The 22592-nt window shown below is 41.6% G+C and overlaps 2 protein-coding genes across 4 annotated transcripts in view; one reads left to right on the forward strand and one right to left on the reverse strand.

The window, feature by feature from the left end:
• The window catches only part of copz2 (coat protein complex I subunit zeta 2), a 26400-nt gene extending 16349 nt beyond the window's left edge, over window positions 1-10051 (forward strand). The window contains exons 7-10 of one of the 3 annotated variants that reach the window (XR_016118123.1): window positions 1089-1140; window positions 1258-1361; window positions 2147-2185; window positions 7837-10051. Coding sequence is in view for 2 of the 3 variants with exons in the window: in XM_089019395.1 (XP_088875521.1) it covers window positions 1089-1140; window positions 2147-2185; window positions 6220-6252; window positions 7837-7884 (172 nt within the window). In the remaining variant the exon portion in view is untranslated. Of the gene's footprint in view, window positions 1-1088; window positions 1141-1257; window positions 1362-2146; window positions 2186-6219; window positions 6253-7836 lie in introns of all 3 variants that reach the window. The other 2 variants (XM_089019395.1, XM_089019396.1) reach the window with 2 other exon arrangements.
• Window positions 9609-21239, reverse strand: LOC148885953 (chromobox protein homolog 1-like). The gene is made up of 5 exons (XM_089019394.1): window positions 21015-21239; window positions 16484-16723; window positions 15796-15967; window positions 14014-14108; window positions 9609-12124 (listed from the first exon to the last, which is right to left on the reverse strand). Exons 2-5 carry the CDS (start codon window positions 16711-16713, stop codon window positions 11974-11976), a joined length of 648 nt encoding a protein of 215 aa, XP_088875520.1. The 5' UTR covers window positions 16714-16723; window positions 21015-21239; the 3' UTR covers window positions 9609-11973.
• Between the last annotated feature and the right edge of the window lie 1353 nt (window positions 21240-22592).

A 22592-nucleotide genomic window follows, 5' to 3' on the forward strand; every position in this document is an offset into this window, starting at 1 on the left:
ATAATAATAATATCGGATACAAGTCAACGGTGCTGTGCTGGAAGTGGTGGCTCTCATGGGCAAGGAGTTGATGGTATTCCTATTGCTCTCAAGGACAACTGCCAAACTCTCCAGGACCTGGTTGTGCCTCCAGGTGTAGCGGCCTTGTGTGAGGCCGGTCTTACAACCGGTCAGGATGTGTTTGAGAGTTCCTGGGGTTGGACAGAGGTCACAGGTTGGATCTTCGCCATACCATTGGTGGAGTTTTTTTGGAGATGGGAGCACATCATTGATAGCGCTGATGATGAAGCTGATGTTTATTGCCTCCATTTCCCAGAGATCCCTCCAGCTGAGGTATAATATATAATATATTATTTAGACTCATACGATACATTGCAAGATATTTCATGTTTTTATTTGTTAGAATGTTGATTATTATGGCTTACAGTTTATGAAAAGTGCAAAATCAGCATCTCAAAAAAGTAGAATATCACATGAAATAAACAGAAAAATGAGTTTAAATAAATCAAATGTCAGTCTTCAAAAAAGCATAATCATTTTGTGTACTCAGTACTTGGTTTGGCCCCCCATTTGCCTAAATTACTGCTTGAATGCGGCGTGGTATGGATGATACCAGCCTGTGTTACTGTTCAGGTGTTATGGAAGACCTGGATGCTTCAATAGCGGCCTTCAGCTTGTTTGCATTGCATTGGTCTCATGTTTCTCATCTTCCTCTTGACGATGGCCCATACATTTTCCATGGGCTTGAGGTCAGGTGAGTTTGCTGGCCAATCAAGCACAGGAATCCCATGGTCATTGAACCAGGCTTTGGTACTTTGCACCTGTGTCAGTAAGCCGTAGGTGCCAACATTGTAACACGAGATATTTACAAAGAAAGATGGTACACAGGCGTCGAGTGGTTAAATACGCATCTGCACACTTAACAATAGGCCTATAAAACTGGTGGCACAACTTCCTGTGACAATACTATAGATATAATATCAATATTTTGTAAATATTATAGTTTATTCACAATGTCGGACACATATCGGTTTGTCTTGACTAGGATTCTTCAAAAGTACCCTAATTGAAATGTATTCTTTTCATAGTGTGATCTTAGAGAGTGACGCACAACAAGTCCTCCAAAAGGTCAATTATAGGGTAAGTGCTTGCTCTGACAATCTCACTCTGATAATTGTCCTCCTCTCTTTCCTTATTGTTATCCTTCCCTTAAACTCTATAACTTATCTTCTCCCTGTTATCTTTGGTTGGCATCAGCTTGTGCCAGAGCCTGCCTATGGTTTTGTCCTATTTGATCACATCACTGGTAACCTCCAGGCACAAACAGACAAGAACCAACTGCTCTAGACAGAGAAACCAGGGTGAGAATGGTAGTTAAGTGGAGAGAGGATTGATGCATGGTCATAGATTGCCATTACTAACAAGAACTGAAAGATTGATACTTGAGATGAGTATCCTTTCTTAACAGTGTCTTGGGTTTGTGAAATCACTTTAGAAAAAAAACAACACCAAAACCTGCTCAAAGGTAAAAGGCCATTACCCTCGAGTTTTTTAGGGTGGTTGGAGGTGGGTTCAGGGTTTGTTCGAGGGCGCAAAGATGTTTGCCAAAGATTTTAATGGTCTCAAATTGTTTTTGATATTGTATTTGATATTTGTTTCAAATCCACAGATACATTGACCATGTACAAAACTTGATGGTGACACGAAAACCTTTTGGAACGATTAAAACTATTTGGAAATGTCTGCCAAACGTCTTTGCAACTGTTTGCAACATTGAGCAAATTTTGAAAAATAAACATTTGTTAGATGCATACAGGGTTAACTTCGGGTTGTATACCGTGTACTCACTGCAGTGTTTTTTAATTTTCAACCATTGAGGTACGAGATCACTTGAAATAGTCTATTAAGGACTTGGAAAAACAAATGCATAAATTAATCGTGTGTAGTTATGAATAACTTATTTCGTATTTTTATGTGTTAAGCATGGAGTGGCCTGAGATGCAAACGTGTGGAAATATTATGACTGCTCACTGCTAACAAAACCAAAAAATATGACAGATTCGACCCTTGTAAAGATGCCTGTGCTTTATATTTTCTGTAATTTGTTTCTGTCTGTCACTGTTTTTTTTTCTTTTCATTTTTATAGGTTGAAGAAAGTTCATTATCTGAACAAAGTGTCGCACAGGTAACACAGACGGGCACACACACACGGGCATACACACAACTAAACTTGTTTTGTTGGTCAGGAGCAGCATTATCTGTAGCGTTATTAGTTTAACTGCATTACTCAGTCGCATGTTCATAATGGGGTCGGCAAGGTGTAGGCTGGTTAGGACCACTTCACCTCACAGAGCGAATAAACCCTTCTAATGAAGTGCATAGCAGTAAAAAAAAACACACGCTAAGCTTGTGTGTCTCTCCGCTGACCACCCGCTCCATTGGATCAGCTTTCCCCATTCATGATGTGGAAATTACAGCCTTTGGTGGACCTAGCATGATAATTTGGACACATCCTGTGTTCACTGCGATTGGATGGCAAGCAGTTCACCTATAATGCCCAAGATCCAAAGTCTGTATTACAGCAGACACTCGATTAATCAGACTGTCAATCTCTCTCCTTCCTGCCCATCGTCGTGGACAAAACCCTATGATACTTACAGTAACTCATTCACTGCCAGACGATGTGCAAAAATGTGTCCACTCTAGTGCTAGGATTTTTGTCATAGTCACTCAAATTGCAGGACCCACATAATATTGGGTTTTAGGACTACATAAACATTCAAGTCAGCGTAAGAAACTTTTGACTCTCTTCTTTCATCAGAAAAAAAAGTTAATTCCTAAGTTATATGGGTCTGGAGTTGTCTGAGGTTGAAATGGGAGTGGCTGTACAAAATACAATACCGACATATTGATTTATACAGCGCTTTAACAACAGCTGAAGCTGTAACAAAGCGCTACGGACAAAAGGCAAATGCTGCCCCCTTGTGAAAGGGAAAAACTTTGCCAGAGGTCTGTCCAGCACTTTACCAGCACCCCCCCGCAAGAAAAATCAAAACTCGAACAAATTTGGGAATGACGCTCCACGTCACGCTTTTCAATTCCTGAAAATAAAATGGGAATGGCAGTGAATGAGTAAACTCCTCCACGTGGGGTGAGATCCTAACCCCACCCTGGAGATGGCACTCCACCCCTTTCTGACTGAAGACCATTGTTTCAGACTTGGAGGTGATGATTTTCATCACAAATGCAAACTCAGTTACAAACTGCTCCAGTGAGAAGTGGAGATTCCGCCTTGCAGAAGCCAAACGCACCAAAAGTAGAGAAGCAATAGTGAGGCCACCAAACCGGAGCCCCTCAACGTCCTGGCTGCGTCTACAAATTGTGTCCATAAAAAGTATGAAAAGAATTGGTGACAACAGGCAGCCTCCACTCCAGTCCCACTCACTGGAAACAATTCTAACTTATTGCCAGCAATTTGGGTCAAGCTCTGACATTGGTGATACAGGGGCCACACAGCCTGTATCAGTGGGCTTTGTACTACATACTCCCAACGCACCCGCCACAGACACCGAGACAAAAACTTTCTCCAAGTCCACAAAAAACAAGTAGGATCCTATTGAGGGGTTAGAACTGGTCCACAGTTCCACGGCCGGGATGAAAACCTCCTGGCGCTTCCTGAATCTCAGACTTAAACTCTGTATGGACCCCCCTCTCCATCATCCCTGACTAAACTCCAAGATGGCTTGGTGTTCCACGCTGTCTGTTCAACATCAGCCTCTATGGCAAAGGAGTCCTTGAGCTTCCAATCACAAGCCTCACCGAAGAGTACAAATGCTCTAAAGTGAGACTTCAGATGACCCTTACAGACTCCAGAGACCGGAAGAGCAGTCAAGCTGCACCCCATCTATCAACTGGACGGAAATGGACGCCCTCCATCGCGGTGCAGCAGGCCACAGCAGCCCTAAGGCACAGCGACATTGTGGGACACGTCCAGCTCGGAAGAGGGGGCTTTGGCCTTACAAACAAACCATCTTGGCGTGAAGGCCTCAACATCGGAAAGAAGGAAAATGGTGATGGAAGAGCTGCACCGCCAAGAGGGAGCTGAAAGAACTGCGAAGGCTGTCTCTCTTGCCAAGCAGGGACAATGGATGAGGTGGGAAGGCCTGGAGAAATGAAGGCAGGCAAGCAACATCAGCTTCATCATCAGCGCTATCAATGATGTGCTCCCATCTCCAAAAAAACTCCACCAATGGTATGGCGAAGATCCAACCTGTGACCTCTGTCCAACTCCAGGAACTCTCAAACACATCCTGACCGGTTGTAAGACCAGCCTCACACAAGGCCGCTACACCTGGAGGCACAACCAGGTCCTGGAGAGTTTGGCAGTTGTCCTTGAGAGCAATAGGAATACCATCAACGCCTTGCCCATGAGAGCCACCACTTCCAGTACAGCACCATTGACTTTTATCCGAGAGGGAGAGAAAAAGCCCAAACATCCTCCTGCAAAACTAGAGGTTGGACAGCTGGCCCGGGGTTGGAAGATGCAGGTTGACATTGGCCAGCAATTGGTTTTCCCAGCGGAGATTGCAGCCACCACCCTAAGACCAGACTTGAAGAAGCTGCGTTACACAGAACTCGCAGTGGATGCGCAAACTGCTAACAGACCTGGGCATCCATGGACAGGCTGTGCGGCACACAGTTAGATCACTCTCCGAAGCGGCAGAAAGAAGCAGCCACTGGATCTGGATGAAGAGGAAGGACCCTTGTTGGGCTCATAGGTCAGCAACCTAAGACCCCCCTCCAACCAGCTTCTCAACTTCTGATTGGGCATGGGACACAAGCGCGGGCCACCATCGATGAGGGTTTCTAGTGATGAAAGGCCGAAACACCCAATGATTCTTTGGAGCACTACTGATGATGTGTCCCAAATTCACAAGCTTCCCATCCCTGAGGCACAGCTCCCACACCACTCTCAACATCAAGGCTAAATCTCATGTGAGGACCATCCATTGGCATAAACGGACAGAATAACATCATGTCCAGTGTTTCATGATTCTCTACCTAAGCACACACTCCGGTCCCCCTTCTTAAAAACCCAGGTTTTTCAATCTAGAAGGACTGTCCTCAATGACTGGGCAATGTTAGAGGTATGTCAATAGCATGCAGAGCCTTGAGGAACTCCACACAGATTTCATCCACCCTGGGGGCTATGCCATCGAGAAACTTAATAACTATGTCTGTGACTTAAACTCCAGAGATAGGAAAGCCCACCTAGGAGTCCTCAGACCCTGCTTCCTCTAAGGAAAGCATGTTGGTGGAATTGAGCAGGTCCTCGAAGCACTCTGCCAACTGACTCTCAACTCCCGAGTTGAGGTCAGCAGCCCCCATCCCGAGTGTGAACAGTGTTAATTAATCATGCATTGCTTCCCCCTCGTGAGCTGTTGGATGGTGGAAGCTGTCCAGAAGTTGGCTGAAAGAACTCTTCCATGCCCAATTTTTTTTCGGGCATGGCATTGGGCGACCACTGAAGCTGCATTCCACTTAGCAAGTCAATACCTATCAGCTGCCTCTGGAATCCTTTTGGCCATAAAGGCCTGGTAAGGACTCCTCCTTCTGATACTGCCCATGGTCACAACTTTGATTGACCACCTCAACAAGACAGGCGCGGAACATGATGCACTCTGATGCAATGTGATACAGGAAAAGGTCTGTCAGAGGTGGCATTTGAAACACCTTCCGACAGAATATTCTGCCAGTCGCTCCCCAAAAAAACCTTCACAATCCATTTGCGTCTGGTACGTCGAACGATCAGTACAAATAATGCATTGAAATAACTTGATAACATGGTCAACAGTCTTCGTCTTGCTGAACAACTGACCAAATACTAATGGCTGAAAGCATGATATGTAGTCAGCCCTGGCGTCATCAAGTGCACAAGAGGCTGACTAATCACTCTTGCCCTGCTTCCTAATTTGAACCACCTTTTGTCATTATCACACTGCACGTATAACAGCATTAAAAAAAGCCAAAATAATTGCATGCTATAGCTTGATTTCATTCCGCTCTTTTAGAATGATTTCGTTCTTGATTGCTTCTGCCTGAAGCCGTTTTCTTTAAAGCAGGAATCTACATTTTCATTGTTTGTTGCGTTTGTATTTTTCTTGCCTGAATAATATTTTGAAATTGATTGTTTGTGTTTCCGTTTTCTCTAACTGTCAGCACTTAACTGAGAAATTGGCTCTGACGACTAATGTAAGTCTTGACTCACCTCACAGTAATCTACACTGCTGCTCATGTACTATGTTTTAATCCTGTTGCATGGCGAGAGAGAGATAACTAGAAAGGGAGAGCATTTATACGTGGCGCACAGGGTGTGACGCGATAGGATGTGACGTATGTAGATGTGACATCATGTAAAGGATGGCAGGATATGACGTATCAGGAAGTGGAAACGTAAACAAACATTCTAAAGCGATCGATGAGAAGGTTTCTTCAGCCGTCATCTGTACAAAAGTGAAGGTTTCGGACGTTTCGCCTCCTATCCAAGAGCTGACGAAGCCTCTTGGATAGGAGGCGAAACGTCCGAAACCTTCACATTTGTACAGATGACGGCTGAAGAAACCTTCTCATTGATGGACCACTCCTGTACGACTGAGAGCTTACACAGACGTATTCTAAAGCGATGTTTAGAGATGTTTGTATCGTGAATTACTCCAACATACTGGTCAAAGATTGTGTGGATGTGTGTGTTGAGGTTTTCCCAAGCAAATTAAATTGGCTTGAGTCAAATGAGAGATTGAGTCAGATATATTTTTGCTGTGGTGTTTTTTTTGTGTGTAACTGCTACTAATTTAAAATGGTACGCTTTTGGTTCTTCTTCCTTGGCATTGCTTGGTGAATTACATCTTGTGGTTCGACCTTGTTTTGGGGATACATAAAGGCTTAAAGGGCTACCGACGTCACTTTTTTGTTTTTTAACTGACATCAGAAAAACGTTTTATAGCATCTAAAATACCCAAAACAAGCAGTATGATATTTTTAGTCAAATGCAAAACACCAATAAAAATGACTTAAAGTGTCCAAAATCTGCAAAAAAAATGAGCTGCGAAATGGGCATTTTCAGAAAGTCCCGCCCTCAGTCCAAGACGTCTTGCATTGCTGGAGAATCCAAACAATGGCTTCAGATTTGGAGAATATGCTTTCTTGTTACACATCCAGTTATGAATATGATTCAAATAGTTCTGAAGAGGAAAGCATACATGTTTGCCATCGATTAAAGAAGTCCTTCTGTGTCATTTTGAGGCATCTGGGCTGCAATGTAACGTCCCACAAAAGAGGCAGAAAAATGGCAACGAGCTCCTGTGAGGAATGAATCAGCCCGTTTCCACAGGCTGATACATTCCTTCCATGGAGATTGCCTACCTCTGCTGGCGGCTTTTGGGTGTAACACATGGTTTAAAAAAAACAGTACAGCAAAATACATTGACGTGATAGAAAGACGCTACAATGCGTCTTTTTTACGGTGAGGAGGCGGTCCTTTTCTGACGTCACGTACGGACTCGTCACCAACTCAAAAACAAGACTTCCTGAATGTTCAGCGCGAGTTTTAAAAGGTCACATCTAGCTCGCTATATGCAGTGGAATCTTATTAAAATACGCTCAGTAGAAGTCATTTGAAGCCATTTTACAAATTATGGACACAACTTGTCCGGAGACGTCGGTTGTCCTTTAAACTTCTCTCGAAGTAGCGTATCAAGAAATACACCATAGGCAAACAGAAATGTCTACGATGATGCGGAATAATGTCATCTAATGTCTTCTTTTTAATTCTTCCAGGTTCTGCAGTCAGCCAAGGAGCAGATCAAATGGTCCATACTGAAATAACAGGAAACGTCCAGCTATGTTCGAGGCAGTTTCAACAACTTGTATTTCACCTGTAGTTTAGTGACCACTTGAATTGTTTTTAATTTTTGATGGTCTGTGTTCACTGAAATAACTTGAAATTAACAAGAGTGAGCCAAGTCACATCTGATCTGTGTTTGCTGTTGCAAAAAAAAAAAAAGGCATAAATGGAAAAGAACACTGACCCACCTGTGCAATTAATGGAGGTTGTCCTGTTATGTTCTGGGGAAGATTTGGTTACATTTGGCACAATGTGTCTGAAATCGGGGGTGTTTGTTCAAAAATAACATGACAAGATTGTGGTTCATGGATTGGGTGGTATCTTCAAAGTGGCTTGCTCAAAAGGGACAGAAGTATTCCGAAACAGAATTAGCTCATGTAATACGATTTCAGTTTGAATAGGGATCAAATCTTCAGTCTGTGTTGTTCAAAATATTTCAGTAGGTCAATATCTTTAAAAAAAAAGTAAGTCTGTGTGGGGAGGATTATCCAGATCCAACGGAGTATATCAAGGTGGATTTCTGGAATAAAATGTTGCAAACTTTATAAATTGGTCTCAGAAATAAAAATATCCATTCACCCATCCAATTTATGGTACTTACTGACATTTATATTTTGCACTTTTGTTCAACTGTTACGGTAATGAAGCAAATAAATCTTTAAAATATACCCAAGAAGAAAAAAAAACATCAGTATACTTATCTTATATACTTATATATCTAATCCCCATGAAACAAACCTTTGGATAGATTCCAGTAATCAAGATGATTCATCTATCCATCCATCCATTGTCTGTACCGCTTATTCCTCATTAGGGTCGCGGGGGTGCTGGAGCCCATCTCATATTCAGTTTTTATTTATTTTAGTCATTTCCAAGAAACAACTCTTTATTTTATAGTCTTGGAAATGTAGCCCCCCGCCCTTTTTTTTGGAGATGTCCAATTCATGTTTATTTGTTGCTGTGGCTTGGTGTGTGTTTATTAAAGAAATTACAAACTGAAATGTTGGTTACTTTTGTGTGTTGTCGCAAAACCAAAAACACTTCAAGCCTTCCATGAAGGCTCTTCGCCTGTTGATCTCTTATCTTGGAGAATGTCCACATTAAAATGCCTTGCCCCATTTCCAGCATGAGTAATCCAGATTTGAATATCTTGAAAACAATGTGTCTGGACCAGAGTCATCCAATCCACTGTTGGTTTTTTGAAAAGCTGGCATAAAATAATTACCTAATTATGGAAATCGAAGTTTCTTCAGCCGTCATTTGTACAAATTTGAAGGTTTCGGACGTAGGCAACATTCGTAATGCTGATGAGGTGATACTGGTGGGAGTGGGGCAAATAGGCCAGTCGTTAGTCAGGAATGTAGGAACATTCAGTGGGGCCACAGGGAGTGGTCCTCTGCTCCCCCCAACCTGAGAGTAGGGACCTATCGTAGCTGTGTCCGGCGCCGCCATGTCCGGACATTAGGGATATATAAATGGGGCCGATACGACCAGTCATACTTTAGTTCGCCGACGAAGCCTCTTGGATAGGAGGCGAAACGTCCGAAACCTTCACTTTTGTACAGATGACGGCTGAAGAAACCTTCTCATCGATGGACCACTCCTGTACGACTGAGAGCTCACACAGACCTAATTATGGAAAGCAAAAAATAAATAATGATTCATTATTTTGGGTAAAATAAACTTGAAATGAATCAATCCACAGTTCAGAAAATGAAAAACTTTATTGTTTGAAAGTGGATCAGTCAATGGTGACAATGCAAGACATATACTGTACGGGGTATATGCAAAATGACCACAGAAACGAATCAAAGCCATACAGAAGTAACACTGATTCACAAAGATTTTGCATTTAAAAAAAAATGAAAGTATAAAAATACACAGAAAAATACAGTTGCACAGGGGGTGATTAGTTTTATGAGTTGCCTCTCGATCTTCTAAATGTGAAAACAGCTTTTTCAGTGCAAAAAAAGGAATAAAATCAAATGGCGTACTATAAGGTCAAATACCGTTTTTCTTAAAGTCCATATGTGATTTGTTTATTTCAATGTGATTCCCATGGGGGTCAAACTACTGATGGCTGTTGACAATGGTGTCCACAAATTTAGCTGAATGTCACTTATATTTGGAGAAATGATTAAACAACAATCAATCAGTGGCTTAGCTATTTCAGACAGCGTGCTGCTTCAACAAGTCCACATACACAACACTTATTTGTATTTACTAGAGTGGCTTGAAAGTAAATTGCATTTAATAGTGTGGAAGCATCACATTTGTCTTTTCTCATACAGTATAAACACTCGTTATGTGAGGGAAAATTGGTCACACACACAGCTGAATTTCAAAATGTTTTTCCGGTTGGAATGATGCGCAATGACACAAAATGACAAAACGGTATTCAAACAAATTTCAAAAGCACACACAATTAGAGTGAACGTACAATCAGAGCGAAGAGGCATCAAGTGTGATTTTTTTGGGTCAATTTCATTTGATATGTGGTTTGTTGTAGTCTCATCGAAAAACAACCTGGAGTTTGACGTTAAACTAAAAAGCCTATCGATATTAAAGCCTATCAAATATCATCGTTCAACATCCTGTCGAATATTAAATGAGAAATGTTGACTAAAATCGCATTTGAAGCTCTCATAATGACATAGTGACAAGATAAAATGAGGCTTGACAGACACATTTGGAAAAAAGTGTCTTCTCTTACCAATGAGTGCCCTTTAAAGGTACAACCAATTAGTTTTTAAAGATGTTGGTATAGCTGTGCATTATGAATATCCGTGTTTCAGACTTTTCAAAAGGGGAAGGCTGGAAATTATTACATCCTTCAACCTTGGGAGATTCATCTATTCAAAATGGAGGACTTTGGGGACAATACTTGACTTTACGTTCGGCAACGATATTGGAGTATGTTTTGACTCAGGCCAAAACCAACTTCACTCATTATCCCAAAAATACGATTATGTTTCTAGATGAGCTTTGAGTCACCACATTGGAAACGATGGCCTCAAACACGCAGCAACTAAATTGCTGTCACTGTGTTTAGGTTACAAGACATACTACATGGCCTTGGCATTTATAAAAAAAGTGGTGGTGGATAGGGTAGCTGGTGGCAACGGGACAAAGGTGATTCACTGTATTTTCATGACCATATGGTGCACCATATTAAGATGAAGGTGCTATTTCTGTATGGATCCTACACACAAAGGCGCACTATATTAGTGGATGCAGACATGGCAAAACACTAGCTTAAAAAAAATGTCTCATGCAGGCATGTTATAGTTTGTTTTTAAAAACACAAGGCCAAAAATCAAGCGGGAATGTACTTTATTGAAATATTTACCAATGTATCCATGTTATGTTTCTGGGTCAGCTCAAAATCAAACATGGCGGGTACCCTCAAGTCGTCATTCGTTTCGTTGCCATGAAGCCCTTTCAGAAATAATGTTGCCCTCAGTTACACCAGACTTCCATGTAAACTGCATTTCGGCGCAACATCAGTCTGTCAGGCGGAGCGATCTTCGACCTCGTGCATACTTAAGATGTATTTGTTCAAAATCAACACTTTTAATGGTGCCAAGTGGTGGTGGAAATACTGTATGACATGAAAATGCACATCTTTCGCAGCCGTCGTGAATATGTTGACCATCTTCATTTGTCTCACACACAACTTTAGTCAAGTAATGAATGTGTTTGGCAGCGCTCGGCAAATGCAAATTAATTGCTGTGCACAGACGGTGTGAGATTGAGTCACAGCTTTGATTGTTTCACTGCATCACAATTTTGAACGATTCTAAACTTCTGGCAAGAAAGCGGAACACTTTCAACAATGTAATGGGCGAGACTTTGAAAAATATTCATCGTCATTGGGAGTATATTTCAATCAATGGAAATTTGGATCCTCATATCACATGAAATTACCACTTCCACCGCTCCACCGACAACAACCAAAAAACTAACCCACTCTCTAGACTTGAAACACTTGCCAAAATGTCTGTTAAAGAAACTAAAAGCTCTACAAGATAATTAAAACCCTTCACCCATCCCCTCCCAAATCCACTTATCTAGTTTTTTTTCTCCTCTTCTTTCTTCTCCTCCTCCTCTGTGGGATACGAATGCCAGGTAAGACGCTCCTCGTAGAACGAGATGACCACCTGGGGGCAATTGACATTGGCTTCTTTGGCTGGGACAAGGTCGGCCTCATCAGAGTTCTTCCTGTTATGAAAAAAAAACAAGGGGGAGGAGAAAGTTAAAACGTGGATGTAAATTGTGAAAGAACTTTCAGTCAGTTATATATATATATATATATATATATATATATATATATATATATATATATATATATATATATATATATATATATATATATATTGTGATACCTTGGCTTACGAACTTAATTGGCTCCAGGACAGAGTGTGTAAGGCGAAAAGTGTGTATCCCAAAATTTAATTTCCCATAGGAAACCATTAAAATGAGAATAATCAATTCCCAGGTGCCCCATAAAACATTTTCTACTTTCTAAGCTTTAAAACTACACAAAATATACCCTGGTTTATGTAGAATAAATGTGCTATGGTATTATAATTAAAGAAATAAACTGTACAGTACAATAAAGTCGTTTTATTGACCTTTGTGATGGTCGTTGATGGCTTGATGGAATGGAGTGGCCGGTTTCCTCAGTATGAAACACTTGATGAGGAACGTAACCTTCTTCTTTCACCATCTTGAGGAATGATACCTTGTAGGTGCTTTATCTGTGATAATTTTATCTAGTTCCTCATCAATTGCGTTCTGTTCAGCTGGGTTGATAGCTTTTTGCATCAAGTGTACAGATGGCTCATGCGGGTTATTTGTGGAGCATAATTGATGGGATATTTGAACCTTGCAGTCCACAGTCTCCCTTTGAACTATCAAAGTTGAAACTCTCACTGTTGTCTGCCTGTCTCTTTAATGCTTAAACCACTCCCCCTCACAACTGCGTTCTTGACCAATCACGTGGCTTTAACTGAAGACTGGGGGCGGGGAATAGAGGACAAAAACAGTCAGCAGCCATTTTGTTGTTAGAAGAACGGGCTCGTTCGCGAACGACACATCACTCATTGAGGTAGCTCCGTGAAGGAAAAAAGTTCATATGCTAAGGTAAAGTTCGTATGCCATGGTAACATTTTCATAAATGTAACGCTCGTAAACCGAGGTATCACTGTGTATATATATATATATACAGTAAAGTCTCGTTATATCGATATTCAAGGGAGTCCGAAAAAATATCGATATAACCGGGACTATCGATATATCCGATATCGATATAACGAGACTTTACTGTATATGTAATACAGGTAACATCCGAGTTACGACCGGTGTGACTCACGGTCACCAGGACTTACGACCACGACAGTCAGATACTTTTTTCAAATTTTAATTCTACGCCAGGCACCGCAACGGCCATTTTGGCCAGCCAGTTTCTCACTGTCGCACAGCAAACGACCGGGTGATGGCACCGGAGGGAGGTGTCCACCGGTCAAGGCGAAAGCCGAGGCGGGTGGGCGTTTATTTCTTCACATTCAAAGTTTGTTTCATGCACAATTCAGCGATGGCACAGGCAAGAATGGGAATTGTGAGCGCCAGGAGAAAGATTTTAAAACGGTACATATCAACTACGATTGTGAGGTTGCACTGAAGACGACGACAAAGTGCGTCCCATGATGCCGTGTCAGGTTTCGACTAAGGTAATCACTGATTACTTTTTAGAAACTCTCGTGAGAAACTTTGTTTTTTCTGTTTTGTTCGTGTTCTGAGCCATTATGACTGTTGCTCATGATGGCGTGCGTGTATGTGAATGTGCGCACATGCGCGTGAGGTAGCTGGTCGATCAGTTGCGTGAAAAGTTGACCTTTGGCCAAAGTTGTCAATGCGGTTGTCAAATGACGATAGGCATGCTGTGAGTAAAGCAACAAGATGGCAGACAGACAGTTTTGTTTTTTGATTCAAAACCAAATGTCTTCATTCTATTAGGCCGAATTATTTTAGGAATCATAGCCCTCATTGTTTTTAAGCCGAGTGCATAACTTGGGTATTTATCAATGGCAAAATGAAAGCATGCCCACCATTTCATCAGGAACATAAGCTCGCCGCTCGAATCTGTTGCGCCAATAATTCTCTCTGGCTGTAGACCTCGCCCAAAACCTCGGACTTTATCTCCCTGGAGAAAAGGAAAGCAAATACATAAAACATCCACTTTTACATTGCAATAGAACATCTTGGACCACTTTGCAATTTCATGCACCTTTTCTGATCTAAAATAATGAACAGTTCTCAACTTATTACCTCGAAACACCACCACCATAAAACGTTAAACTTTAATTTGCATTTGGAATGTTCAAATCAAGGTTTTAAAATGCTGATAGAGATTAGACAGAATAGAAGTTATATTTAAGTTTCATGTTGATATGTTATATGCTGACTCGAGTACACAATGAAAGCACAGAAACCTGTCATCTTCATTCATCTGTCTATCAGAATCAGAAAACCAGTATTCAATGCCACAATGGGGAAATTTGCAGTCCACGGCAGCAATTTGAAAGGGGGATGGGGTGGGGGGGTGAAAGGATAGAGAAAAAGATATTCCATGCATAGCAAAATAAAAATGTCAAGTGTATACTGTAAATGTGCAAAACTGTTTCATAAAAAACTGTACATAGTGCAAGTATCGATTCAGGGGAAGACAACACATTAAAAGGTCTATGTTCTATTGTTTACAGCAGTTGGTGCTTGGGACGTCCAGGGGTGCGGTATTCAAATCAAGAAAACCATGTTTTACTAATGTATTACTTAAATTTGCATTTACTCTGTAGGAATAGTTTAGCAGAGGGCTGCAGAATTTGGGCGTCTGTCTTGAATGGCTGCGTGCCCTGCCGGCAGTAAAAGACAATCTTCCTGTGTTCGAGCCTTAGTGTCCGATCGAATATCTCTGACAGACGCAGATCGCGACTATCTATGAGCGCGATTGGTCGATAGACACCAATACTTGGTGCTGCCAGCAGGTGATTCGTGCGAATAAATGAAGTCTTTCATTAAGTGATCCGATTAATCTATTTTTACTCTATTTTTAATTGTGCAGACTTGGACAGATACAGTCCAGGTCATTTACTTTCTGTTGTATTAGAGAGTGGTCAAAGACCTAGCTGCAACTTTAGCTTTGACCATGAAGGGGAATATCACTGTTTTGTTTGTTTATATGAATCTCCAAAGATTTAAAAAATAAAATAGAACACCAGGTCCTTAAAAGTGCTTTGTTTGACTTATCAAAAACAGTAAGACCAATTTTCTGAGCAATACAAACACTCAACACTGAACTCGATTCAGCAAGTAAACAGTAACTAAAACAGACCTTTAAATCACGGTGCTATAAGTTTGTATTTCAAAAATTACACTGTTCATCGTGACAAAATAAAAGTGCTGAAATAATCATCAATCACTTCTAGTAGTGTACAGAGGGCTCATCTATGTTTTGTTCGGGGGTGTTCTCGAGTTTAATTTGCAGAAGAGCTTTGCTACGTATGGCTTGCTCGCTCGCTAACGTTTTTTGTGCAAACGTTAGCTGTGGCTGCACTCATGACTAGGTGCTTTGCATTCATGTGGTAGCCTAAATGAGAGCTGCTTCGGTGGTAAGGAAACCCCGTACAACTCAAACACAGGAAACCAACGCATAAAATGGGCTATTAGAAAAAAAAGAACCTCCCCACAGAAACAATAATGGCAGAGATTAAAATTTAGATGAATGAAATCTAAAAAAACGAACACACTAAATGGGCTGTAATTAATTGATCGCAATTGGTGCGATAAACTGACACCTCTCCAAATACTGCATCAAAATGTTAGAACTTTACCTCCTCCTTCTTCCTCTTGGCCCCCTTATCCTGCGGTGCGCCTGCTCCATCACTGATGACTTTTCTCTTGCCCTCCTTCTTTTTATCCTCCTTTTCTTTGTACTTGCGCATGAATTCTGCGATGAGGTCCGGGCAGTCCAAGTTGTCCTCTGGCTCCCATGTATTGTCTTCACTGAACAGGCAAGCGAAGACAAATTAAACTAGTTACAATCTAGTCAACTGTTTCATGTGAAGCAAAACATATTTTGATGTGTTTCGTCTTATTTCTTTCTTGTAATCAACTAAGTTTACGTCTCATGTTTTGACGGGTTTATTTTGATCGTTCGCCATTGGTTCATTGCTTCTACGGGTGTTGATGGAAGAGGATGGTTAAATCATCAGGAAGCCAGGTGTAGAACAGAAAGTTGGTTTAATTTTGAAGAGGGCGGAGACATCGCGGTGTCGGCTAAGGAGGAAGCATGGCGAGAGAGAGCGCAGAACTAGAAAGGGAGAGCATTTATGTGGCGCACAATGTGTGACGCGATAGGATGTGACGTAATGTCGATGCGACATCATGTAAAGGAAGGCAGGATATGACGTATGAGGAAGTCCAAACGTAAACAAAGATTCTAAAGCGATGTTTAGAGATGTTTGTATCGCAAATTACCCCAACATCTTTGCCTTTCTTGAAATATAATATTGGACTCACTTTGAGAAACCTTTCCATTTAAGCAGAAATTCCACTCTGCCCTTCACCACTCTTCGGTCCAAAACCTTCTCAACCACATATTCTTCCTCTTCCTCTTCCTCTGGTGTTGCTGTCGCTTCAGTGGTTACTGTTGGTGTTTCGGGCAGCTCGGACGGCTGCTGGTGCGTCTGCTCTCCCTCCTCTTCTGTATTACCTATCTTGACTGCTGCGGTTGCCATCTCAAGGTGCATCAAAGGAAGCCTATGATTAAGCCAAAGAAATTGGAAGAGACAATTGAAAAAAAAAAGAAAATAAAAACAGCGTGGGTAAAAAGCCCATTGAATTGACGGGTCAAAAAGCAGTCATTTTAAAACGATATAACCTGCACTAAAAAAAGACATGGTTATCTTCGCCTGACGCTTTTTTAAAGCGCTGGATTTACTCTTCAATCAAGCTGCTAAGAGAGGAAACCTGACAGGTCATCCAACAGTCGAAGTGGACCCCGCAGATTGGAATGAGACAAACAAGCTATTTTGGTGTTTTAATATTAAATATTGGAGTAATTACAGTTGGTTGGCCGTAAATTTTTATTTAAGCATGATTTGTTGGTTGATGGGAGTCATGGATTGTGTACAACCCTTAGAAGAGTATATTCACCTGATTCTGGGTAACTTATCCAAATGCTGGCCTGAAACTGTCTGCGTGTGACATTTGACTTGTTTCCAACATTCTTTGTGATGACATTTTTGTGTGATTATGCCACACATAGTGATACCTTGGCTTACCAACTTAATTGGTACCAGAAACTACCGTACCTCCGCCCTACAGATCCACGAACTGGACGTTAGACGGCTCTTCAAGCAGCAGAAGATCAAGAAAGCTGCAGGACCTGACAGAGTGTCCCCCTCCTGCCTGAGAGTCTGCGCTGACCAGCTGGCTCCGGTCTTCACACAAATCTTCAACAGATCCCTGGAGCAGTGTGAAGTCCCATCCTGCTTCAAACAGTCTACTATCGTCCCAGTTCCAAAGAAACCAGCACCCTCGGGATTGAACGACTATAGACCTGTCGCTCTGACGTCTGTGGTCATGAAGTCCTTTGAACGCCTCGTGCTGAACCACCTAAAGAACATCACCGGACCTCTGCTAGATCCTCTTCAGTTTGCCTACCGGGCAAACAGGTCTGTGGAGGATGCAGTCAACATCGGACTGCACCACATCCTCGACCAACTCGACACCACAGGAACCTACGCAAGGATCCTGTTTGTGGACTACAGCTCCGCGTTCAATACCATCATCCCAGAATTCCTCATCCCCAAACTTCTCCAGCTTGGTGTGTCCCCCACGATCTGCCAGTGTACCCTCAGGTTCCTGACAGGACGGACACAACAGGTCCGACTGGGAAATATATCATCCACAACACGAACCACGAGCACTGGAGCCCCGCAGGGATGCGTCCTCTCTCCATTGCTCTTCTCTCTCTACACGAACGACTTCACCTCAACGCACCCAGCTGTCAAATTCATAAAGTTTGCAGACGACACCACGGTCATCGGTCTCATCAAAGACGACGAAGAGTCTGCGTACCGACAACAAGTGGAGCAGCTGGAGCTCTGGTGCAGCCGTCACAACCTGGAGCTGAACACGCTCAAGACAGTTGAGATGATCGTGGACTTCAGGAAACATCCATCACCACAGCTACCCCTCACACTATCCAACTGCCTGGTGTCAACCGTTGAGACCTTCAAGTTCCTGGGAATCACAGTCTCCCAGGACATGAAGTGGGAGGTCAACACCAACTCTATCCTGAAAAAGGCCCAACAGAGAATGTACTTCTAGAGGCTGCTAAAGAAGCATGGCCTGCCACAGGAGGTGCTGCAACATTTCTACACGGCTGTCATCGAATCCATCCTGTGTTCTTCCATCACCGTTTGGTTCGGGGCCACCACAAAAATGGACAAAATCCGACTTCAACGGACAGTTAGGACGGCGGAAAAAAATCATTGGCACCGCTCTACCCACTCTCGAGGACTTGCACACTGCAAGAATCCAAACTAGGGCGCGGAAAATCCTACTGGACCCTACGCAACTACTACCCAGCTACTCCCCTCAGGCAGGCGCTACTGATCCATGCGCACCAAATCCAGCAGACATTTAAACAGCTTCTTCCCCCAAGCCATTAACTCTTTGAACTCTTTCAACAGTAGCCAAAATGGAACTGTATAGTGCCACTTAGCAATTTTATTTTGACGACGATACTAGTGCAGCGTGTTCTACCGGAAACAAATTCCTTGTGCGTTCTACGGCAATAAAGATGATTCTGAAACCATTAAAATAAGAATCATCCATTCCCAGGTCCCCATAAAACATAATTTTATACTTTCTAATTTTCTAAGCCTTAAAACTACACAAAACATACCTTATTTTGTGTATAATGCGCTATGGTATTATAATTAAATAAATAAACTGCTGTATAATAAAGTCGTTTTATTTACCTTTGTGGTGGTCGTTGATGGTTTGATGCAATGAAGTGGCCGGTTTCCTCAGCATTAAACACTTGATATGACATAGGCTTCTTTCACCATCTTGAGGAATGATCCCTTGTATGTGCTTTCTCTGTGATAATTGTATCTAGTTCCTCATCAATTGTGTTGTGTTTAGCTGAATTGATAGCTTTTTGCATCAAGTGTACAGATGGCTTGTGCGGGTCGTTTGTGCAGCCTGATTGATGGGATATTTTAACCTTGCAGCTACCCTCTGCCTTTGAACTATCAAAGAGGACAAAAAAAAGTCGGCAGCCATTTTCTTTTTGGAGAACGGCTTCACAATCTCTGTCTGTAACCCCCCCATTGCTGCGCTCTTGACCAATCAAGTGGCTTTAACCCATGACTGGGGGCGGGGAATAGAGGACCAAAACAAGCTGGATTCCATTTTCTTGTTAAGAGAACGGGATCGTTCGCAAACAACACATCACTCATTGTGGCGGCTTTGTATGTATCCCGAAAAATAGTTCGGATGCCAAGGTAAAATTGTCATAATTTTAATGTTCGTAAACCAAAAAGTTGAAGGGGTTCTTAAATAGAGGTGTCACTGTATCGGTATTTTGCTGCTCAGGAAAATGCACTATAGATTGTTTATATGCTTTCCACATCAAATTTTAAATCTGAGGTACTCGATTGGTCTAGAATATGTTCATGTTTATCGAGCGTGTGGCAGGATAAGTCATCTTTCCCCAGTCAAAAGCGCTGAGAGTTAGCTTGTGGTTTCATATCCATTTTATATATCCTATCGAATGTAATTTTCATATTTGTTGACAAAATCTCATCAAATTTGTACTATGCAGGAGAAAATGTCACAGTGCCATTTTGTGTCACTTAACCGTGATTTGGATTAGCCTTTATTAGTCTCGGAGTGAATGAATTTACATTTTACAGCAGCAAAGTGATGAAAGTAAGAGAAAAGGAAAGGAAGAAGGAGAAAAACAAAAGATAAGACAAGATGTAAAGGAATACTCGTGGCGCTATCTTAAATTCAAAACAACACCAAAATCTAAATAAGTAAATCCGTTTCAATTCCAAGCCGCGGCAGTTCTAGACAGAATGGAGGCAGACAAGGTTAGCAGTGATCTTGTGGGAATCTGGCAGCAAAAAGACAGGCTGACAAGGGTCGCACTGCAAAAATGGATCTCATGGCACATATACTCGCTCCCTATGCTGATCTCAAATCAGAAAGCTTCTCTTTGCTCTTACCTTTAATGAGCGAGGTCATTGGTCATTCCATTGTTTTGAATTGGGAAACAGGGACATTTTTGCCCGCTTTTTGAATCTTTTAAAATATCACAACTTCCACAATTTTGAATATGATGACAAATTCCAAACAGTGTTTTAATATCTGAAAAAACATCGTGTTGGTTTGATAGGGAAGACATTTCATCCGTGCCGTGAGCTGCACATTTGACAAAATAGTTGTGCAGTACTTCACTTTATTCTGTTTCCGGTGAGATTGGATTTGCTTGGGGGATGGGGGGTTACATTTTGTTGGCGCGTCCAGAGAATTTCTTTGAATTGTTTTTTTAATGAAGGAGTTGCTTTAATGAGTATTAAAACAATAGTTTTAACAGAGTATAAATAGATTAATGAACTCGATATCGATAAACCACGTGAATGTTCACGTCGCTGTGCGCGTGCGACACCAATGTGTTGAGTATGACTCGATTGTGAGATTTTTGTGATATTTCACCCTACACATTTGAAAACACACACAATGGGAGTACAGCACAAACGTTTTTAAATGTTACTGAAATGTAGATCACACGAAATTAGCGTCGTACGAATGCTGCATTAAATCAGGAAGCATATACTACCGCGATCAAGTTTCACATACTGCAACAACAGCTATGTATATTTTCATAATAACACCAAACACAGATAAGCTTTGGAAAATTACATCAGGTATGTGAGACAAACTTTTATTCCCACTCCCAAAAAAGGGCCATCCAGACCCTGCAAACTGGAACAACATGGCGATGGCGTGTTTCTCTTGCAGAAAGCCTTACCTCTGGGTTGGAAACTCCAGTGATCTTAAATTAGCTTCTTGTGGGGTTAACCAGCGATTGTTGATTTCGGCACTGTTTCAAGCTAATAACAGACCTGGGTCCAGCCGTTGGAACTAAAAAGCTACTCAAGGTTCAGTGGTGTTTGGGTTCTTTGTCCATCCAAATGGCTACACTTAATAATACAATAGCTTCTGCAGCGGAGCTAGCAAACTGCCTACCCGCCAACAGCAATTCCGGAAATGACGAAAGGACGACTTCCTCTTGGTCGTAATGTTCCGTAACTGTACCTCGTTGATGATTGAATATTACGTTGATTTGTTCGCCATCTTGCACGTGTCACTTGGATCTCTGTCCGACTTAGTGTTGAACACGTAAATCCTCAAACAGACTATAATTATTCATTATTCAAGCATTAAAAATTCACAAAAATGTAGTAAAGTGTTTTAGAATGAGAAAAAAATAGCACGCCATCTTATCTTGCTTCATAAAACATAATGTAATCACACAATTATATACAGAACAATTCAAATCATTAAAACGTCTATAAATCATAGCAAAAGGTAAATACAAATCAGAATATGCAGGGGTGTTAAATATATGTTAATGGCCACTTTGGATTTATGAAAGTGATAACAAATGGCATATCATCTCATTGCATTATTACTTGTTCACAACAAATTCATGGATTATTAGTTAAGTCAAGTCATCTATCACATTACGTCAATTATTGTTCAAATATGAAAATAGGTACTCGCAAATACATTGGAACACATTTTTCCCATGCATGAGTTAAAAATATTTCTTTGAGGATTTGGCCTCCATGAAACCAATCCATACAGATTGTTGAATCAGTCGATGTTGTTCTGTTTATTGTAGTTGTTATTGTTTTCCATGTTTATATGTAGCAATGTATCTCTTCAATTAAGCATTGTTTCCTCGTATAAAAAAAATCGCTTTCCATACACTGGGCACAGGTCATGTGGGTTTGAATCCCGCCCTGGCCTTCCTGCATGGCCTTTGTGTGTTCTCCCCGGGGCTGCATGGGTTTTCTCTGTCTACTCCAACTTCTTCCCATATTTGTCTGTGTAAGCTCTCAGTCGTACAGGAGTGGTCCATCGATGAGAAGGTTTCTTCAGCCGTCATCTGTACTTTTTTGAAGGTGTCGGACGTTTCGCCTCCTATCCAAGAGGCTTCGTCAGCGAACTAAAGTCTTACTGGTCGTATCGGCCCTATTTATATATCCCGAATAATAATAAATAATAATACATTTTATTTCAAGCGCCTTTCAAAACACCCAAGGACACTTTACAATAAAAACAATAAAACAAAGCACATAACAATAAAACTATAAGTAAAATGATACATAAAATAGCAGAATGAATTAGACATTGAAAGCAATTTTAAACAAATGGGTTTTGAGGTGGGACTTGAAAATAGGGAGGGAGTCAATATTACGGATGTTGGGTGGAAGTGAATTCCAGAGTTTGGGCGCAGAGCGGCTGAAAGCGCTGCATCCCATCGTGGTGAGACGGGCAGAGGGCACATGGAGGTGAAGGGAGGATGAGGATCTGAGGGACC

Source organism: Hippocampus bargibanti, linkage group LG17 (genome assembly GCF_051943395.1).
Source record: "Hippocampus bargibanti isolate YZ-2025 linkage group LG17, ASM5194339v1, whole genome shotgun sequence".
NCBI classification, from domain to species: Eukaryota; Metazoa; Chordata; class Actinopteri; order Syngnathiformes; family Syngnathidae; genus Hippocampus; species Hippocampus bargibanti.

Coding starts and splice junctions, on each gene's coding strand:
- LOC148885953 (XM_089019394.1), bottom strand. CDS start 16,713: ATGCACCTTGAGATGGCAACCGCAGCAGTCAAGATAGGTAATACAGAA. Junction 15,968..16,483: donor AAATGGAAAGGTTTCTCAAA/GTGAGTCCAATA, acceptor TTGCCTGTTCAG/TGAAGACAATACATGGGAGC. Junction 14,109..15,795: donor CCAAGAGGAAGAAGGAGGAG/GTAAAGTTCTAA, acceptor CCTTTTCTCCAG/GGAGATAAAGTCCGAGGTTT.